Source organism: Antechinus flavipes, chromosome 2 (assembly GCF_016432865.1).
Source record: "Antechinus flavipes isolate AdamAnt ecotype Samford, QLD, Australia chromosome 2, AdamAnt_v2, whole genome shotgun sequence".
Taxonomy (NCBI): Eukaryota; Metazoa; Chordata; class Mammalia; order Dasyuromorphia; family Dasyuridae; genus Antechinus; species Antechinus flavipes.
In genome coordinates, this window is record NC_067399.1 from 371,599,076 (window position 1) to 371,619,429 (window position 20,354).

Genomic DNA, 20,354 nt, shown 5'->3' on the forward strand with positions numbered 1-20,354 from the left:
CCTGAAGTCTGAGCCACACTGGCTGCTTCTGTACTTTTTGCTTTGCCAATACATAGCCCAGGACCTCCCTACAAGGGACCACAATCCCTGTGCACAGTCTTTCTTCTCAGTCTGTGATCTGGAACTGAATAGTGGGCAAAAAAACTTCTAATTGGCCCCCGTTCCTCTCAAGGTCCCCTATATAGGTCTGCTGGTACCCAGGAATAGGTCCAAGATCTCCTCTTGATCTGGTACACAACCTTTTCCTGGTACACTGGAGTGTACTGTGTGCTTCTGGCCACACCCCATCCCTAGTGTCTACAGACTACTTTGTGTCCCTATATTGAGCTGATCTGAACTTGCTCTGACTTTTTCTGGATTTCCCCATCAGAATTCAATCTAATGCATTTTCCAGAGCTATTTAGAAAAGTTTGGTAGAGAGGTGCTCAGCTCTACTGCTTCTTCTGACATCTTAGCTCCACCATCTCTGTTCTCCATGTCTTTTTTAAGATTTACTCTTATATTATTTCAGTTTTATAGATGAAAAAACTGAAGTCCTAAAACAGTCAATAACTTTAATAAGCTAGTGTTTGACAAACCCAAAGACCCCAGCTTTTGGGATAAGAACTCACTGTTTGACAAAAACTGCTGGGAAAATTGGATTAGAATGGCAGAAACTAGGCATTAACCCACATTTAACACCGTACACCAAGATAAGGTCAAAATGGGTTCATGACCTAGGCATAAAGAATGAGATTATAAATAAATTAGAAGAACATAGGATAGTTTACCTCTCAGATCTGTGGAGGAGGAAGGAATTTGTGACCAAAGAAGAACTAGAAATCATTATTGATCACAAAATAGATAATTTTGATTATATTAAATTAAAAAAGTTTTGTACAAACAAAACTAATGCAGACAAGATTAGAAGGGAAGCAATAAATTGGGAAAACATTTTTATAATCAAAGGTTCTGATAAAGGCTTCATTTCCAAAATATATAGAGAATTGACTCAAATTTATAAGAAATCAAGCAATTCTCCAATTGATAAATGGTCAAAGAATATGAATAGACAATTCTCAGATGAAGAAATTAAAACTATTTCTAGTCATATGAAAAGGTGCTCTAAATCACTATTGATCAGAGAAATGCAAATTAAGACACCTCTGAGATACTACTACACACCTCTCAGATTGGCTAGAATGACAGGGAAAGATAATGCGGAATGTTGGAGGGGATGAGGGAAAACTGGGACACTGATAAATTGTTGGGGAGTTGTGAATATATCCAGCTATTCTGGAGAGCGATTTGGAACTATGCTCAAAAAGTTATCAAATTATGCATACCCTTTGACCCAGCAGTGTTACTACTGGGCTTATATCCCAAAGAGATTTTAAAGAAGGGAAAGGACCTATATGCGCAAGAATGTTCATGGCAGCCCTGTTTGTAGTGGCCAGAAACTGGAAACTGAGTAGATGCCCATCAATTGGATAATGGCTGAATAAATTGTGGTATATGAATATTATGGAATGTTATTGTTCTATAAGAAATGACCAGCAGGATGATTTCAGAAAGGCCTGGAGAGACTTATGTGAATTGATGCTGAGTGAAATGAGCAGGACCAGGAGATCATTATATACTTCAACAACAATACTATATGATGATCAATTCTGATGGACATGGCCATCTTCAGCAATGAGATGAACCAAATCAGTTCCAATAGAGCAGTAATGAATTGAACCAGCTACACCCAGCAAAAGAACTCTGGAGATGACTATGAATCATTACATAGAATTCCCAATCCCTCTATTTTTGTCCACCTGCATTTTTGCTTTCCTTCCACAGGTTAATTGTCACTATTTCAAAGTCTGATTCTTTTTGTGCAGCAAAATAACTGTATGGACACGTATACATATATTGTATTTAACTTATACTTTAACATATTTAACATGTATTGGTCAACCTGCCATCTGGGGGAGGTGGTGGGGAGAAGGAGGGAAAAGTTGGAACAAAAGGTTTGGCAATTGTCAGTGCTGAAAATTACCCATGCATATATCTTGTAAATAAAAAGCTATAATAAATTTAAAAAAAAAAAAGAAAGAAAAAAACTGAAGTCCTGAAAGCTTAAATGACTTTCTCAATCACATGACTAATAAGATTGAACTGGACCCCAGATCATAGGGATTATTCAGGTCTTCAATGTCTCTTTGACTATTAGCCATCTACTAGAGGAAGATAGTAGGAATCCAGAGTAAGCCTCTAATTCCTGAGCCTTAGTTTCTACATATGTAAAACGGGGATAATAACTTCCCTCTCAGGAAGGAGAGAAAGGAACAGAAAATCCCTCAGGAAGGGTGATTGCCATCATTACTCCTGTTGATCTTGCCTGGATCCTTAGCAGGAGAAGTTTTTTTTTTTTTTTCCCTTAATAATAGCTTTTTATTTTCAAAATATATGCAAAGATAGTTAACATTTATCTTTGCAAAACTTAGTGTTCCAAATTTTTCTCCCTCCTTTTTCTTTACCCTCTACCCTAGACAACTAGTAACCTAATGTTAAACATGTGTGATTCTCTCTATATTTCCACATTTATTATGCCGCACAAGAAAAATCAGATCAAAAAGGAAAAAAAATGAGAAAGAAAAAAAAGCACCTCATTGTTGAAAAGAGTCATTGTTCATCAAAATTGATGACAACAATTCTTGTTGCTGTGTACAATGTTTTCTTGGTTCTTCTAACTTCACTTAGCTTCAGTTCATGTAAGTGTCTCCAGGCCTTTCTGAAATCATCCTGCTGGTCATTTCTTAAAGAACAATAATATTCCATAATATTCATCTACCATAACTTATTCAGCCATTCCCCAACTGATGGGCATCCACTCAGTTTCCATCCTGTAGCCAGGGCTGCTACAATTTTGCACACGTGGGATCTTTTCCCTCCTTTAAAATCTCTTTGAGACCCAGTAGAAACACTGCTGGATCAAAGAGTATGCATAATTTGATGGTTCTCTGGGCATATTTCCAAATTGTTCTCCAGAATGTTATTCAGTTCACAATTTCACCAACAATATATTAGTGTCCCAATTTTCCACATTCCCTTCAATATTTGTCATTATCTTTGCGAGAAAATGTTTTCATGCTAGGAACCCCCTTCTCTCCCTCCTTCACCCACACTGCCTTGGTTTGCCTTTTGAGCGCTCACTCTTAACCTCTTCCATCAAAGCCTAAAGATAGCCTTTCCCTCAATCTCCACAGATTCTAGTCTAATAGTCCTGGTAGGGCTTGGATTGGCTGCCTTGAAATGGGTCATTTCTGATGGCTTTTTAGCTTATTTTCAACTCTGAGATTCTATGAACCTTTGAAAACTCCCAAAAGCATTTCTCATATGTATTTTGACTAGATGACTCTATGATTTATTTAGTGGTCAATATTTCCTATCTAGCTGTCTTCTCCCCCAGGAAAATCATCAGTTCAGTTTTGGCCCCAAATAACTGAGGAGGAAAATAGGCTGTTGTTGTCACAAAAATATTTGAATAGCATTGAATAAAATAGGAATCTAGAAAAAAAGAAAAAGAAATGAACTTATGTTGCTCAATATCCTGGAAGTTGTATTTCTTCCCATCTTGGGCTTTTTCTTCAGTCCCAATTTTACATTAGCTTCTTTTCTTTCCAAGTTAGGGAAAAATACAATCCCTAGTATTTTTAGTGCCTTGGTCCATCTTTCAAGGACTATTAGACCAGTTCTCTTAGCTTTTGAAGATTCAGTCCCAGACTTGCCTTCATTGATTGCTTCCCAGAAAGGACAATCTCCCTCTTCTCGGTATTTCCCACATATTTGGGTTTATCTATTTTTATACCCTTTAACAAATTAGTTATATGTTTTTATATCTGTATTCCATCAAAAGTAATGTACAGGGGCAACTAGATGGTGTAGTGGATAGAGTACTAGCCCTGAAGTCAGAAGGACCTGAGTTCAAATCCAGACTCAGAAACTTAACACTTCCTAGCTGTGTGATCCTAGGCAAGCCACTTAACCCCAATTGCCTCAGCAAAAAATAAATAAATTAAGATCAATCCTTTACAATCTCTACCAAAAAAAAAAAATCAATCTTTTACAATCTCTACAATCTTTTAATTCTATCCTATTAATCATATTCTTAACTATCAGCACTTGAATTATTCTTTATCCCCAAGAATAATGACAGAAACTCAGAATTGAAAGTGACTCCAAAGAGCTTTCAGTTCAATCTATATCTAAACAAGACTGGAAGTTTTTCTTTATAATGATCCAAAAGCTCCCTGTAATTTACTCTTATTTCTTTGAACTGCCTGGAGACTAAGCTAAATCCTTCTTCTTAGTATTTGAAACATTATTTTCTCTTCAAGGCTACATATCCTTTAAGTGATATTCACATGGCATGGTTACCAGGTCCTTCATCAGAGCATCCTTCCTTGGTCCAGTGTTTCAGTGTCCTTAAAATTTTAAAAATGTAAAACTGCACACAGAATTCTAATTGTGTTTTGACTGTCTTGAGTCATTTTCTTTTCTCTTAATAAATTCTGTTGATAACCACATCAACTCTTATCAGCTTGCCCTCCATATATAGATAAATTAAAGGGAAAATATTGTTCAAAAACAGGGAAGAAAATAGACTTTGCAAACTAGGCCAGAAGCTTTACTTTCATTCTTGGGAAAATCAGAGAATGAAAGAAAAGGTTTGGCAAATATCTGGATAATTAATCAGAGAATACAAAGAACTAAAATGATTTCCTCAGAAACAGGTCATACCAGACAAACTTCTTTTTTTGACACAATAATTAAACTTATAGAGAAAGAGAATGCTATGTATCTAGTTCAACTAGATTTTAGCAAAGCATTTGATAAATTACCTTATACTATTTTTCTGCAGAAAGTAGAGAGATGAGGACTAGATATATTATAAGTAGATCCAGTGGTGATGGCCTCCTGACTGTTCCATGAACAAGAGACCCATCTCTTGATTCAGGGCATTTTCTCTGACTGTCCTCCATGCCTGAAGCTCTTCCCTTCTCCTCTCTGCCAACTATCTTCTTTCAAGCCCCATCTGAAATCCTACTTTCTACAGGAAGCTTTTTCAATCCCTCTTAATTCTAATGACTTCCCTTTCTTATTTATTTCTTATTCATCCTGTATATAACTTCCATGTTTGCTTCTTGTCTTCCCCTAATAGATTGTGAGCATATTGAGGGTAAGCTTTGTCTTTTGCCTCTTTTTTTTTTTTTTTTTTTTTAATCTTCAGGGCTTAGCACAGTGTCAGGGACATAGTAGGCACTTTTATTTATTGACTGAAATCCATTCAAAACTGATTCGGTGTCAATGGATTCAGAAGGTTTCTAATGGAGTCTAGGGATTTGCTGTTTTTTTCCTGTATTTAACTTTTTTTTTTTTTTTTTTTTTTTGCTGAGGCAATTGGGGTCAAATGACTTGCCCCAGATCACACAGCTAGGGTATGTTAAGTATCTTGAGATCAGATTTGAACTCAGGTTCTCCTGACTTCAGGGCTGGTGTTCTAGCCACTGTGCTATCTAGCTGCCCCTGTTTAACATTTTTATCAATGATTTGTATGATATGTAATGTGCTCATCCAATTTTGTAGATCATACAAAACTGGGCAAGATAGCCAACTTTACAATAAGGATTCCAAGGATCTTGATAGGCTAGAGAATTGGATTGACTCTAATGAAGAAGCTAAGACATGGTTAGATATTAGTTGTTCTGAAGAAGATAGAGGATTTAATGGACTGAGATAAGCAGCATGATAAAGCAGCAAAAAGAACCATTATGATCTTGGGTTGCTTTAAGAGGACATAACTTCCAGGAATAGGGAGATAATAATCCTACTGTACTCTGCTCTCTTCAGACCTAGCCCTAACCCTAGCCACAATAGATTAAGAAAGGTATTGATAAGCTAGAGACTTGTTGAGAGGAGGACAACCAGATTGATGAAAGGCCTTAAATCCATGTAGTATGAGGAGTGGATGAAATAACTAATTGTGTTTAGCCCAAAGAATAGAAGATGCAGGGGAAACCTTGTTGTGTCTTGCCTTTTAAAGCCCCCAAGTTGGGGTGATTAAGATGTACCTTCCTAGTGGAGAAGTGATGAAGTGGGACTCCCAAGGAGGGTGGAAAAATGGGAAAAAAGCCCTTTTATTTCAAGGGCTTTCCCTTTTTTATAACACAACAAAAACAACATTGTGCAGGTGGGACCACATTAACAACTTGCTATTGTATGTAGTTTGCCACCTGGTATCGCTCTGCTTCAATCACAAAACAGGTTGTCACTGGTCTCTGACTTCTCAGGAAGGCCTAGAGCCCTTAGAGGAGGTAGGGAACCGAAGCAGACATTGTCAGCAGCTTCCCTCTGGGCTAAAGGGTCTTATACCTCACCCAGAGTTTCCTCATTGACTGTGACCCTCTACAAAACCTAATAGATATTTTCAAGCATTTGAGAGGCTGTCAGGTAAAGTATTTCCTTTGGACCCAGAAGACTGAACCAGAAGCAATGAGTGAGAGTTGTAAAGATTTAGCCTTGATATTAGAGAAAACTTTCTAGTAATTAGAGTTGTCCAAAAGTGAGATGGAAATGATAGGGTTCCTGCTTTGCATGTCTTCAAACAGAGTCTGGATGACTATTTGTTGTACCTGAAATCCCTTTTATGTATAGGTTGAACTAGGGCCTACTTCCAAAGTTGAAATTTGGTGATTCAATGATTTCTTTATCAATAGATGTCAATTATGTCTCTCACCTTAATTCTAGTCCAATATCAATATTTCTCTTGAGTTCTAATCCAATATCAGTAATTTCTTTTTGGATATTTCCAACTGGATGTCGTTTAGCCAACTCAAATTCAACATGTCAAAAATTAGAACCCAATATCTTTTTCCTCCCTGTTTCTGAAATTTCCTATTTCTATGGATGGCGCCACTGAACTTCCAATCACTCAGGTTAAGAAAACTTGCTTACAGTCACAGAGACAATTAGTAGTAAAATTGAGATTAGAATCAAAGTCCTTGAAATCTTATCATGGAGACTGATTCAACTATGATACTTAATATTTCCTCAGAAACCTCAATTGCTACTCCTCTGTGCCTAAAGGGCCCAAAGGGAGAGCAATAAATTCCTCCCAGCTCTTTCTTTATAGAGGGCTCAGAATTCTCCAGCTAACCTCTTTCCCATAAGCAGTGACACTTGGTTTTGACTCTACATCATTTCCCTATACCCCCTTTTTCAGTCTCCTTTTGTATGTTGTCTCAGATTGTGAGCTCCTTGAGGGCAGGAACTCTTTTTTTCCTTATTTGTATCCCCAGCACGTAGCACAGAGTCTGGCACATAGTAGGTACTTAATAAATGTTTATTGACTATTCTTTCTACTCCACTCCAGTCTTTCAGTATCTGTTCTTTCTGTGTGTTTTCCTAGCAAAAGAGCTTTGTATTATAAAACCTGACAGGAAGAGGGGGTTGGAAATTGGGAATATGACCCAAGCTGATGAAGCAGTGGCAGCTGTCATATTTCCCTTCTGGTTCCATTGTTGTTTGTTGCTAAGTTGTGTCCAACTCTTCATGACCCTGTGAACCACACTGTCCATGGGGTTTTCTTGGCAAAGATAATGGAGTGGTTTCTCTTTTCCTCCCACAGTGGACTATGGCAAACCAAGATTAAATGATACTACTAAGTGTTCAAGGCTGGATTTGACCTCAGGTCTTTCTGACTCAGGCCCACTGCTCTATCCATTAAACCATTTAGCTGCCTCCATTGGTCAGTCCAATTGTGACAGCAAAGGAAACTCAGTAGCCAGCCCAAATTGGGAATCCTTGGCGTCACACCTGATTCTCTTTTCCTTTTCCTGTGGCAGAGACAAATGGTCTTCCTTTTCCCTCTGCCCCCTTGCCTTACTCTGAAGCCCAACAGTATGCAGTAGCTTGTTGATTAAAACTTTCCATTACTTCATTCTGGGGGATTTTCTTCCTGCTGTGATTTGGTAATAGAAGCTCTCGTGTATATGATCCTGGATTCCCAACCCCAGTAATGGGAAAGAATCCTTACAAGTTATCTCTATAGATCGGGTATTGAACCAGAACCTGAAGTAGACTAATGAGAAAATAGGTGAAGTTTGTCTTCACCTCTTTTCCAGTTCCCCTTGATGATCTATGTTATAAAAGAGTTTCAAGGTTAATGCAAATAGTGACATGTTAGATATAGGCAGTAGCGTGCTGGTAAAGATCTAATAACTAAAAAAGATCCACCTCCAAAAAACAATAAATATATAGAACTCATTAAATTTTAATCTTTATCACTAACATTTTCTTCATCGCTTTCTTAAGTCTAAATCAACAAAACAAAAACTTGAGTCCTGATTTGTAGCCTTTATTGATTTCTGAAATGTAAATGATCACTATGACAAATTTAACAATTGGCTCCCAAGGCTGTTACAGCTAGCACATGCCTGGATATAGGTGACAGTCAGGTGGAGGAGTCCATTGAATGTCAAAACTGAAAGGGACTTTTTCAATCACCTATTCCAATCTTGTTTTATAGATGGAGAAACTATAAGGCGGTAATTTGTTCCAGGTCACACAAAAGATTAATGGTAGAGTCTAGATAACTGCGTAAATGGTGACAGAGTATAATGAAATAGAATAGCATGAGAAGCAGCACAAAACATGGGCTTGGGGATTTGGAGATTTGGATCACTATATGATCTTGGGTCAATGTTTCTCTTCTCAGAACCCTCATTTTGTCCTTTGTAAAAACCATTAGGGTGGACTTGGTGATCTTACAGCTGCTGTCCAAGTCTGACAATCACTCTAAGTGGTCTGGGGAGGGATGGAAAAGGAGAAGTATCAGACAATTATAGTTCTACAGGCTGGAGTAGTTAAGCCTGAAAGATGCTACCTGAGTTCAGATAGCTGATATCCTACAACTTTTGAGACTTTTCCTTAGAAAAAGTTTTTTCATTCCTTCTCTCTTTCATTTCTTGGGGACTCCATTTGCTGTGCTATTCAGGGCTTCTGGACACAAGCTGTCCTAGATTCTTTGGGGAAATGGCTCTTTTCTCTCTCCCCAAAACCTTTCTTTGGCTGAAGGGGACTGTTTCCTTGGCATATTTCACACCTCACAGAAGGGCCAAGACTTAAACCTCACCCTGAGACTCGACTACAGGTAGGACACCCATCTTGGTTCTAGTTGGAGCCTCCAAAATAGTACCAAGTGATCATTGATCCAAGACTGATCACTGAACACAGTTATAGAGGAATTCTGATCTTGATCCTGGTGCTAATTTCAGTTCTGGATTGAACCTTGAGCCAAGCCAAGACTGATATAACTTAGCCAGACTAGGCCTAGGGTAGAAGGTAAAACTGAATTTGCACATTAAGCCCCAAATGAACTCTGACTCTAATCTGAGATGTCAAGGTAACTGGTTGGAGCAGTGAATAGAATTCTGGGCCTGAAGTCAGGAAGACTGAAGTTTTCATTTTGGCCACAGACAAGTATTATCTGTGTAACCTTAGACAAATCACTCTGCCTTAGTTTCCCCACTTGTAAATGAGGATAATAACAATACTATCACTTAGGGTTACATTTGTAAAACAGCGCAGTGCCTGGCACATAATAGTTGTTTAATAAATGTTATGGGCCAGAACTCTGAAACAAGGATTCTTACAAGGTGTTAAGTCAGTGGAATTGATGAGACAATGGTTATCCAGTTTAGCAGGGTGATTAATAGTTCTCTAGTTCAGTTCATGTACTTAGTACTTATTATAGTTCCACAAGATTCACAGTTATGATAATATAATTATAATAGAGTATATAATAGCCAGAACAGACTCAGACACAAATTCATTCACTCCATTTCACACCACCATGGTGTCAGGCTCTCCTTCACTTCTTCATTGAAACCAAGACTCCAGAAGGCCTCCAGAAAACTAGCTGAGCCCCAAGCAAGGAGACAAGACTTTGAAGGAGACAATAAAGGATTTGGACTTTAACACCTGGCTATTCTCATAGTGATTACTGAAGGCTGGTACAGAGACCTTCAGAAAATCAACCCAAACACTACAAATAAACACCCTCTCATCATTTCTTAAATCATTTCTCATCATTTCTTATATCATCATCATAACTTGTTATATTAAAATACAATGATTATTCAACTAATATCCAATGTATGAGTACCCCCATAGTTTCCAGTTCTTTGCAACTACAAAAAGATCTGCTACAAATATTTTTGTATATATGTGTTCTTTTCCTTTTCCTTTGATCTCTTTAGGGTATGAGTGCATTAGTATTATCTCCAGGTCAGCAGTTCTCAAACACTTTGGTCTCAAGAAACCCTGACACTCTTAAAATTATTGAAGACCCCAAAAAACTTTTTTATGTCAGTTATCAATTGATTTTTATTGTTTTTGTTTGTGTGGGTTATCAAATAATGTGTTTTGAAATTAAAATTGTTGGGACAGCTAGGTGGGACAGTGGATAGAGCACTAGCCCTGAAGTCAGGAGGACTTGAGTTCAAATCTGGTTTCAGACACTTAATACTTCCTAGCTGTGTGACTGTAGGCAAGTCACTTAATTCCATTTGCCTTAGCAAAAAAAAAAAAAAAAAGAAAAAAAAAAAGAAAAAAAGAAATTAAAACTGTTAAATATTTTAAAATATTAATTCATTAAAATAACAATAATAAATCATATGCTAATAAAAATAAAATATTTAAATGAAAATAACTGTTTTCCCTCAAAGTTTAGTCAATGATATTGTTTTATATATTTTTGAAAACCTTTTAGTGCTTAGATTAATAAAAAACAGCTGGATCCGCATATCTACTGCATTCCATCTGTTTTTGTTTTGTTTGAAGAATGTGAAAAAAATTTGGCCTTACATAGTTAGTTGAAAAGGGAAGAATATTTTAATAGAAGAATAATGTCTTAGTATTACTATGAAAATAGTTTTAATCTTACAAACCCCTCAGTAGATTCTTGGGGAACTTTAGGGGTCCAAGGACCATACTTGGAGAATTGTTGCTCTAGAACAAAAAGGATATACACAATTTGGTGGCTTTTGGAGCATACTTTCAAATTGTTTTCCAGAATAGCTAGATCAATTCCTAATTCTATCAACAATGCATTAATATGCTTATTTTCTCACAGACTCTCAAATATTTTTCATTTTCCCTATTATCTTTGCCAATTTGATAGGTAGGAGATAAAATCTCAGAGCTGCACTTCTATAATTATTTGTGATTGGGAGTATTTTTTTTTTTTCTGAGGCAATTGGAGTTAAGTGATTTGCCCAGGGTCACACAGCTAGGAAGTGTTAAGTATCTGAGGTCAAATTTGAATTCAGGTCCTGCTGACTTCAGGGCTTGTGTTCTATCCACTGTGCCATCTAACTGCCCCCTATTTTTTTTTAACAAGGATATTGACATAACAAGTATTTCCTTCTTTAAAAACTATCTATTCATATTCTTTGACAAGTTATCAGTTAAAAAATTAGGGAATGGATTTTTATTCTTATAAATTTAAATCAGCTCCTTATATATCTTGGAAATGAGACCTTTATCAGAGAAACTTAATACAAACGTTTTCTTATATTTCCCTTCTAATTTTAGCTGTGATCATAATGTTTGTATGAAAAATTTAATTTTATATATATAATCAATTTTTATTTTATCTTTTTTGATCCTCTCGTCATTTGTTTGAACCATGAACTCTTCCACCTATTTATAGACCTGATAGAAAATTTCTTACTTGCTTACTGGCTAATTTTTTATGATATAATCTTTTATATCTAAGTTATTTATCTATGTGGAGTTTATTTTGGTAGATGGTACAAGATGTTCGTCTAAACCTAATTTCTGCCAGCCTGCTTTCCAGTTTTCTAAGCAGTTTTTTGTTGAATAGCTAGTTTTTATTTATCCCAATAGCTGATGTAGATTCATTCCTGATTCCAGCCATAGTTAAGAGTCCCAGAATGAAGCTCAGGCCTGGATCCAGTCTTGATTGTAGCCTGAACTCTGAACCCTAATTTCCTTCATTGTTTGAAACCTGACTTCTGGATTGAGACCAGTTCCTGAGCCCAATCACCAACAGAAGTTAGACCCCAGACTGAGTTCAGACCCACATTCCAGATCAAGCTCCTGTCCTGAGCCCACTTTCTCACCAACAGATACATCCTACAATTTTAAGAAGAGTGTAAATGTTCATGACTCAGTCCCAAGGTCTGGATCTGATTTATGATTCCATTTCCTCACACTGGAAAGGAAAACAAGAAAATTCTGGGGAACTCTTTGAGAGAGACCGTTGGCAAGGACAGGGAGTGAGTTGTACTGCTATTTATACAAATCTCAGAGGACAAAAGCATAGAGACAGCTTGATGATATTCCTTATGCTTTTGTATAACTGTCTCGGGGTTAGCTTGACTATGCTTTGGGCCCAGGGCGGTTTTCATTTCTGGAGAGGCATATGAAGGGTGTTCTGTGGTCAGTGTTGAACATATTATGTATGCAAACAAGCAAGGCAGTGTGGGAGTTGCAGTTAAGAGTTCCATGTAGGGAATCAGGAGATTGAGCCTGTCAGCCATCTCTCCTTGGGGTCTTGGAAAGTTTCTTCCTCTCTCTGGGATGCTGCAAAGTAAGGCATCTGACTGGTCTTTAAGGTTTCTTTCATTTCTGAATCCTATGACCCCAGGTCACTTCCCCTCTCTGATCATATTTCCTCATTTGTATTTTGTTTTATACTTTTTATTATTTATTTATTTTTGCCTCCTCTTTCTCCTCCCCCTTGCCCTCCTCCCCTTCTCTCTCCCTTCCCTTTTTCTTTCTTCTTCCCCCCCTTCACCTCCTCCTTCTCTTTTTCCTTTTAAAAATTTTTTTTTGAAAGTCAACTTCTTTCCCTCCCTTCAGGACCTCCTTAAAAAACAAGTAATACGATATTAGTTATAATTGTGAAATCATGTAAAAGCTATCATTTGTAAAGTGAGTGGGTTGAGTCTCTAAGCACCTTATGATACAAATGGCGAGCAGGGAAGTTAGTTGTGGCTGGTTATATGGCATTTGGGTCAGATGATCTGGGGGATCTGGCATGAGCTCTCCCAATTGCTGTGTGACCTTAGCCAAGGCTCATGGTTTAGATATGGGGATGGTTTAGAGGGAGATGAGCCTTGTGTCTAAGAAGATTGAATGCTTTCTAAATAATAAACTCCTAAAGATTATTTACTCAAATAACAATTTGTTATTTTAGAATAGGAATAAATACTCTGGTGCAGAAATGAAGCTGAGATACAGAATGAAGACATTCCAACTGAAATTCTTCAATAGAACTTTTAATAACAAACTATAAAAACTTAGGTACAAATTCCAGATACAAAGACATACAAACAAAAAGTTCTCTACAATATACACAATTTACATTAATTTGGGCCCTAGCCCAAAAAGGGAGACAGAGCATCCCTGGCCTCATGCTCCAATCATGGTCACTAAGAAATTTTAAACACCGATAGTGGAAGGGAAAGAGAATTCCAAGATGCCTGGTCTAGAAACACCTCTCAGAGCCAATCCTTCTGGCTTCCCAGAGGGATATGGAAAGGATAATTATATTTCAAGTGTGTTCACATTTGTGTCTGTGAAAGTACCTTAAGGCATAACTCTAGAGAAGAGAAAATGAGAACATATGTTGTTTCCAAGAGGTTCAGGGGAAAGTCCAGAGAAAAAAGTCTCTATCTCTCCACTAAGAGCTTCTTGAACATAGGACCTTGAGGACTTCCATTTCCCGTCCTGACTTTAGGCCTCAGCAGGCTGCTCCCAAGTGCGGGGGGAAATCAGTGCCAAAGCTACTGAGGAACATTTCATGGTAGCTAGGAAGAACTGGAGAGAAGAGAAATGGAGCAGAGAGAGCCCTTCCATAAAAGAGGCTGGCAGGAAGGGCAGCTTTTTCTTGGGAGCTTTCCCATCTGACTTTGGGCTTCAGTGTTCTGACTGTGGAGAGCAGGAGAGAAAGCCCAAGGTTGGGAGGTAAGAGACCTGGATTCTAGACTCAGCTCAGACATTTTCTGGCTGTGAAATTTGGGGAAGGCATCTCTCCTCTCTTGGTCTGATCCTCATACAAGTGAAGGAATGCAAGAGGTTGGAGAAAACGCAATTTGTCAGAGCTGGCAGGGGGTGTAGAATCACAGACCAGAGAACCCAGAGTTGGAATAAGTTTTAAAGTCACTTTAAAACTTTAAAAACTTAAAACTTTAAAAAATATTCTGTTTCAGAATATTTTATCTGGAACAAATCTCAACTGAAGGCCAGACACGAGAAGTAGCTTAGAGCCAGAGAATATCAGAACTGAAAGGTACCTTAGAGATCATCTAGTTTGGCCTACTCATTAATGGAAGGGGATAGTGAAGTAAATTCCAGTCTCTCTGTGATTGTCTTGAGTTGTCAGGGCCATGGGAGCAACAAGGAGCTGGGTCATTCCAGGCTGTGGTTAAAAGCTAACTAACCTTTATATGTGAAAATAAGGACTTGGAGGATTTTGTCAACAAAGTGCTATCGTCCAATATATTTTTAATGCTTTTGATTTCACTGTTGCTCAAGTTGCCCTTGATGATCAGGATGGATCCCAAGTGTCCTTTGCTGTAATAGAAAACAATGACAAGATGAGGGGAATGCTCCTCCCTGACTACCTCTCTTTTCTGTCCCTCAGTCTCACCTTTCCAACCAACATACAAAGAATGTCAAGTCTAGAAGGGAATTCAGGGGTCATTTAGTCCAGCCAACCTCATTGTAATATAGATGAGAAAACTGAGACCCAGAGAAAAGGGGACTAGCTCTGGGTGACATAACTATGAAGTGAAACAGGTTAAGATTAAAAAATTCAAAGGTATAATTTTTTTCCTGCTATATCATTGCTGATCTTTAATTTCCCCCTTGAGGCACATCTATATCAGAACTGTCTTACCCCTACAGACAGACCTATCTTGTCACCCTTCCTCATTAGAAGCCCTAATTTCCTTCAAAACCTAACTATGAGTTCCTACATCAGATCTTCCCTGTTATCTCCAGATTCCTGCTGAAATTGTCATATGTTTACCTTGAATCTACATTTTGTATACATTAGTAAATGTACATGCTGTCTCTGCCAAATGACAGGAAAGGAATTGTTTCATTCATTGCATTTGTATTTCCACTGCCCAGAATCAGTAGATGCTTAATAAATGCTTACTGATTGATTAATCCAAGCCTTATTATTTTCCTTAGCATTAGTTTGCATACAGTAGATGCTCAATAAATGTTTATTGAATTAGAACTTAAAGAGAATCATAGATTGTTAATGCTGTACCTAAAGTCATACAGAGTCAGTGACAGAGCTAAGCCTAGGATTCATGTTGTTTGGCTCCTATCCTGGCCAAGGCTTCTTTCTCCTATCCCATGTGCTTTGTCCTTGCCTTATGAACCTGTTACATTATTTTACTGTATGTTATTACTGCTGTGCTATAGTTAATTGCTATTAATTATATAGCATTACATTGCTGTATTTGTTGGATAAATAAGAAAGTATGCATTATATGCTCTCCCACTTTAAAGGAATCATGATATAATCATGAAGATCTGAATTAACGTTCTGTCTCAGTTAATACGAGTCTGGCCAATATCTCCAAAGGAATAATATGAAAAAGATTGGACTCCATGACCTCCACCTCTAATTCTGTGTTCTCCATCCCTACTCCGAACCTTTCCCACTTTCCACCAGCTCCTGGAGGATAGGAAAGTTGACCTTTCCCCAGTGTTGAATTTCTTCTTTCCCATAAAGGGGAGTGCTCATTCCTGCCTCAGAGACTGTAGCAGGAGGCGGGGAAGGCTCAAGAGAGGCATCCTGAAGTGGAATTTCCCACCCATTTTAAAGAAAGATGGAATAAGAGAACCACAGAAAGTTGTTCCTGGGAGAAGCCTTAGAAAACTTGGAATACAAACTTTTAGAGCTAGAAGAGGCTCTGGAGACCATTAACTCAGCTTCTTTACTTTTCAGATTTGATTCAAACCCACAAATATTTACTTTAAGAACCTGCTATCTAAGAAGCCCCATGCTCAGCAGTGAAGATACTAAGATAAAAATGACACATTTTCTGCCCTTCAGGAACCTCCATTCACAGAGAGGAACAACTCATGTACAAATAACTATGATACAAAAGAGCAGTCTGGGTAAAGTTCAATGAGAAATTGGAGAATAGAGGTTATGTTTGACTGGAGAGGTTGGGGATGGAAGAAGGGATGAAGTTCATGGAGGAAGTGGTGCCTTGAAGGAAAAAAATGATTGCAAAAAATCAATTGCAAAATTGATTGCAATTTTGCAAAAAAAAATTGCAAAATTGCAATTGTAAAGAAAAAAAATTAAAAGATTTGCCTTTCAGGTTGGGGGACAGCTTGCTTTGAGTCACAGGGAGAGACGACTTAGCAGGAAGAGATGGGGAACAGTAGGAAAAAAGCCAAGGGATGCTTATGTTGCTGCTAGAGGATCAGAGGCCTGGAATGCCAGGAAATGACTCAGAAGAGAGAAGTAATACAATCCCTGGCCTATACCTTCTCAGAGCTGGTGGGAGGATATGAGATTATGGGAGCAAAAGTTCCTTTAAAAAGTATTAAATGGCACATGAATGTCAGTTAGACTATGATTATGATCTAAATGTTACTTCTTAGTCTTTTTTTTCAAGACTAAGATTCTCAAGGACAGAGAGCCTCCTTATTCACTGCCCTCTACCCAGTACCTGAATATTGGTTCTCATGAACAAAAAGCAGTAGTAATTACCCTCCCCCTACTCCCTGCTCGTCACTCACCCTCGCCAAAGAGCTCATAACATCAGAAACTATTACCTTTTCTTTTGGAGATAATTGAAATAAAGTGACTAGTCCAATGTCACATAGCTATTAAGTATTTGAGGTCAGATTTGGAACTCAGGTCTCCCTGACTTCATAGGCTGGTATTCTATCTACTGAACCACCTAGCTGTCCTCCAGATACTATTCCTGAAACAATGCACTCTGTCTCCAGATTTGGTACATTTCTGCTGGTTGTCCCCAGATCTGGAATTTTTTCTCATTTCTACTTCATGGATTCCCCCGGGCTTCAAATCCTGGCTAAATCCTAACTCTTTGGCAAGCAGCCTTTTCCTGATCCTGCCTAAAGCCACTGATTGATTCTCTGATCTTAGAAATCTCATTTCTAGTGGGAAAGACTGATGGATAGACAAGAACTAAGGTTCCCAAGGCACTGGTAGCAATGAAAAGCAGCTGGAGAAAAAGGAAGTCAAAATGTCACTTAACCTCTTTCCTCGTAACCTTTTTTTTTTTTTTTTTTTTAAAGATAGTTTAGGCAGGCAGTTTAGAAAATAAAGTTGGTTTTTGGAAATACCTAAAATGTCTGAGATAAGGAGTGATCTCAGTTCAGATTCCACTTCCGACATTATCTATGTAAACTTTTTGAGTCTTTGAGTCTAAATTTCTTTATCTGTAAGATGAAAAGATAACATCTTTTCTAGCTTCAAATCTATGACTCTCAATTTCCTCATCTGTATAATGAGTATAAAACCTGGGGTGAATTTTAATTCCCTTGCTCTCTTCCACTCACCTGAAGTCTGGAAACCTACTAGCAAAAGTTGCCACCTCAATCTTGATGGCGCTAGTATCCTGGAGATGAATGATTTCTGCCAGGGTAGGGAGGGCTGGCTCTAGCCAAGCTGCAGGAGATCCCTGAAGGGGAAAAAAAATCCGGTCAGTTATATCCTATTGTGTTCCACTCCATATTGGGGCAAACCATCCTGGCCTAAATGAACCCCTTAACATTGAGGACCTATAGAAGATAATGAAATTCTTTTCTCCTCAGAATTTCTCAGTCTACTTTCATTTTATAAAAGGCTATCCCCTTACATTTTCAGCACAGAAGCACTGGATGTTCTCAGCATCCATCAAGATCCACCGGGCCAGGTTTTGCTGAAGTTCAGCAGTTTTCAGCACTAACCGCTTCTTGCAGAGCCGAATGATATATTCCTTCACCAGGTATAGGTGGATGGCTTCCATGATGTCCTAAAAAATGGGGGGACAGAACAGCTGGGTCAGCACAAGGACAGCAGTTATGGGATTGGAAGCATGTATAAATATGGGGCACTGAGTTGGGAAAAGTGCTGAGGGGTCTAGAAAAGAAGAAGGAAGGGAGATATCTGGATTATGACTTACCTGGGATGATGCTCAGATACTAGTTGGACTAGATACCTTGAGATTTTATGATTCTATATTATCAAATCTGATATAATCAAAGGCAGAAAGTTATTCATTTTGCTTTGAAGCAGGTTTTCCCTTAGATTACAGATTAGATCAGAGGCAATAAAATAAAGCAGTGGATAGAATACTGGCCCTGGAGTGAGGAAGACCTGAGTTCAAATAAGCCCTTTTTACTCTTATTAGCTGTAGGACCCTGGGCAAGTCACATAACCTCTGCTGCCTCAATTTCTTCATCTGTAAGAGGTTTGTAAAGATAAAATGAGATTAAAATTTTAAAGTGCTTTTAAAACTTTAAAGCTATATAAATGCTAATTATTATTAGATTGAACTAAAAAAAATCTATCTCATTGTAACATCTGTAAGATGAGACAGGTGTATGTTGAGGAGAAGCTATTACTAGAGATTCCTAGAGTGAAAGGTCATAAAGAACTCCTTAGGTTCATCCCTTCCTTCTCCCAAAGGACATGGACTGTTCCCACAAGCCTATAGGCTTGTGAAGGTGGAGTAAAGGTGGAGAAGGGGTGGAATAAGGGTCAGATTATCAGGCAGGCTTCCTGTTATTAGGAACTGAAGTGACACTTCCTGACCCAACTACATCCTCCTTACCTCTTGGTACTGTTTTCTTAGGGCCTTGAATTCTGGCAGATAGCCACTGGTGATCTTAATGATTTCTGCCACAGTTTCCTCATGAGTGGTCCAGCGGGTCTGTGTCAGCTTCTTGAACAGACTCTAGAAAGGGAATGATTTTGTTTATGCTAAAGAAACACAGCCCTGTTATGTATGCACTTATACGTGCATGTGCACTAACACACACACACACACACACACACACACACACACACACACACACAAAAGCACAGCCCACAAATATGGGGCTGGGGGAGGGCTGTCAATCAGTTACTATGTCATGACCTCCATTTCCAGGTTCACATTCCTATCACAATCTGGAGGAACTAGATTTTCAGTCCTTCCCTCTTTGCCTTCCCCCACTCTTCTGCCTCTTTCCTTATTCCCTGACTCCTTCACAGATGCTTCAAACACAGGTCAAGAAACTCTTATGTTTTGTGTGGAAGAGACTGGGGAGACATTCTCCAAGGACATTCCAGCTCCTTCTTTGAGAGAGTGAAGGTGTTAAGACTCAGGGACCTTCAGCCAACCCTAGAACAACTGAGTATTGCATTTTTAAACTAATATTTCTCAACGTCTGATTCAAGGAATCCCTAGTAGTCCCTGAGACCCTTTCAAATGTCATCAAGATCAAAACCATTTTTGGAATAATATTAAAATATCAATTTCTAAGATGGCAAAATCGATAGAAGGGCATCCAACTGGCACAGAAATAGAGTGTCAGGAAAACCTAAGTGCAAATTTGACCTCAGATACTAGCTTCTGTGATCCTGGGCAAATCACTTAACCCTGTTTGCCTCAGTTTCCTTATCTGTAAAATGAGCTGGAGAAGGAAATGGCAAATTACGATAGTATCTTTACCAAGAAAGCTCCCTCCCCCACCCCGCGCCCCACCCTCCCTGCAAAAGGAGTCACAATGGGAAAGAAAGGGCTGAAAAAAAATGACTGAACCACAAAATATTAATAGCTAAAACCCACATAAGCAAAAACTCTCATGTGGGGAGAGAAGTCCTCAATAATCAGGACCCCGAGACCCAAAATTTGAGAACTGTTGCTCTGAATTAAGAGTTCATTACCTAATACAAGTTTTTGCCTGTCCCAGGGCAAGTTTTAAAGCAAACACTATCGGAGAGTGGGGGGTGGCGGGGTAGGGGAGGCAAAGGGTGTAATTTTCGTCATTTTTTTGGAAACAAAGATAGGATGTATCTGGGTCCACAAGCCCTGAAATGGGGTGAGGGGCGGGGCACTGCAGAACCGAGTACCGGAAATACAGAGGCTGGGAAAGTGACAACATGGGGAAGTCTAAGGCCTGGGAAAGACATGGGTGAGACGGAAACAAGCTGTCGGCCAGGATTTTCCCAGCCTCCTGGCTCTCTGTGGTCTCATTTGTGCCTCCTCAGAGAGGGGCATCCCCTTGACCATCCCCTCTTTCTCTGGTTCTCCACCACCTCACCCCCG

The 20,354-nt window shown here is 38.6% G+C and overlaps 1 protein-coding gene across 4 annotated transcripts in view; it reads right to left on the reverse strand.

The window, feature by feature from the left end:
- The window catches only part of TNFAIP2 (TNF alpha induced protein 2), a 71,572-nt gene that overhangs the window by 24,892 nt on the left and 26,326 nt on the right, over positions 1-20,354 (reverse strand). For 3 of the 4 annotated variants that reach the window (XM_051978317.1, XM_051978319.1, XM_051978318.1), the window contains exons 9-12: positions 18,876-18,998; positions 17,919-18,074; positions 17,620-17,741; positions 13,319-14,631 (exon numbers count right to left, since the gene is read on the reverse strand). In XM_051978317.1, the coding sequence (XP_051834277.1) occupies positions 14,490-14,631; positions 17,620-17,741; positions 17,919-18,074; positions 18,876-18,998 (543 nt within the window). In that variant the 3' untranslated portion in view covers positions 13,319-14,489. Of the gene's footprint in view, positions 1-13,318; positions 14,632-17,619; positions 17,742-17,918; positions 18,075-18,875; positions 18,999-20,354 lie in introns of those variants that run through there. The other variant, XM_051978320.1, reaches the window with a different exon arrangement.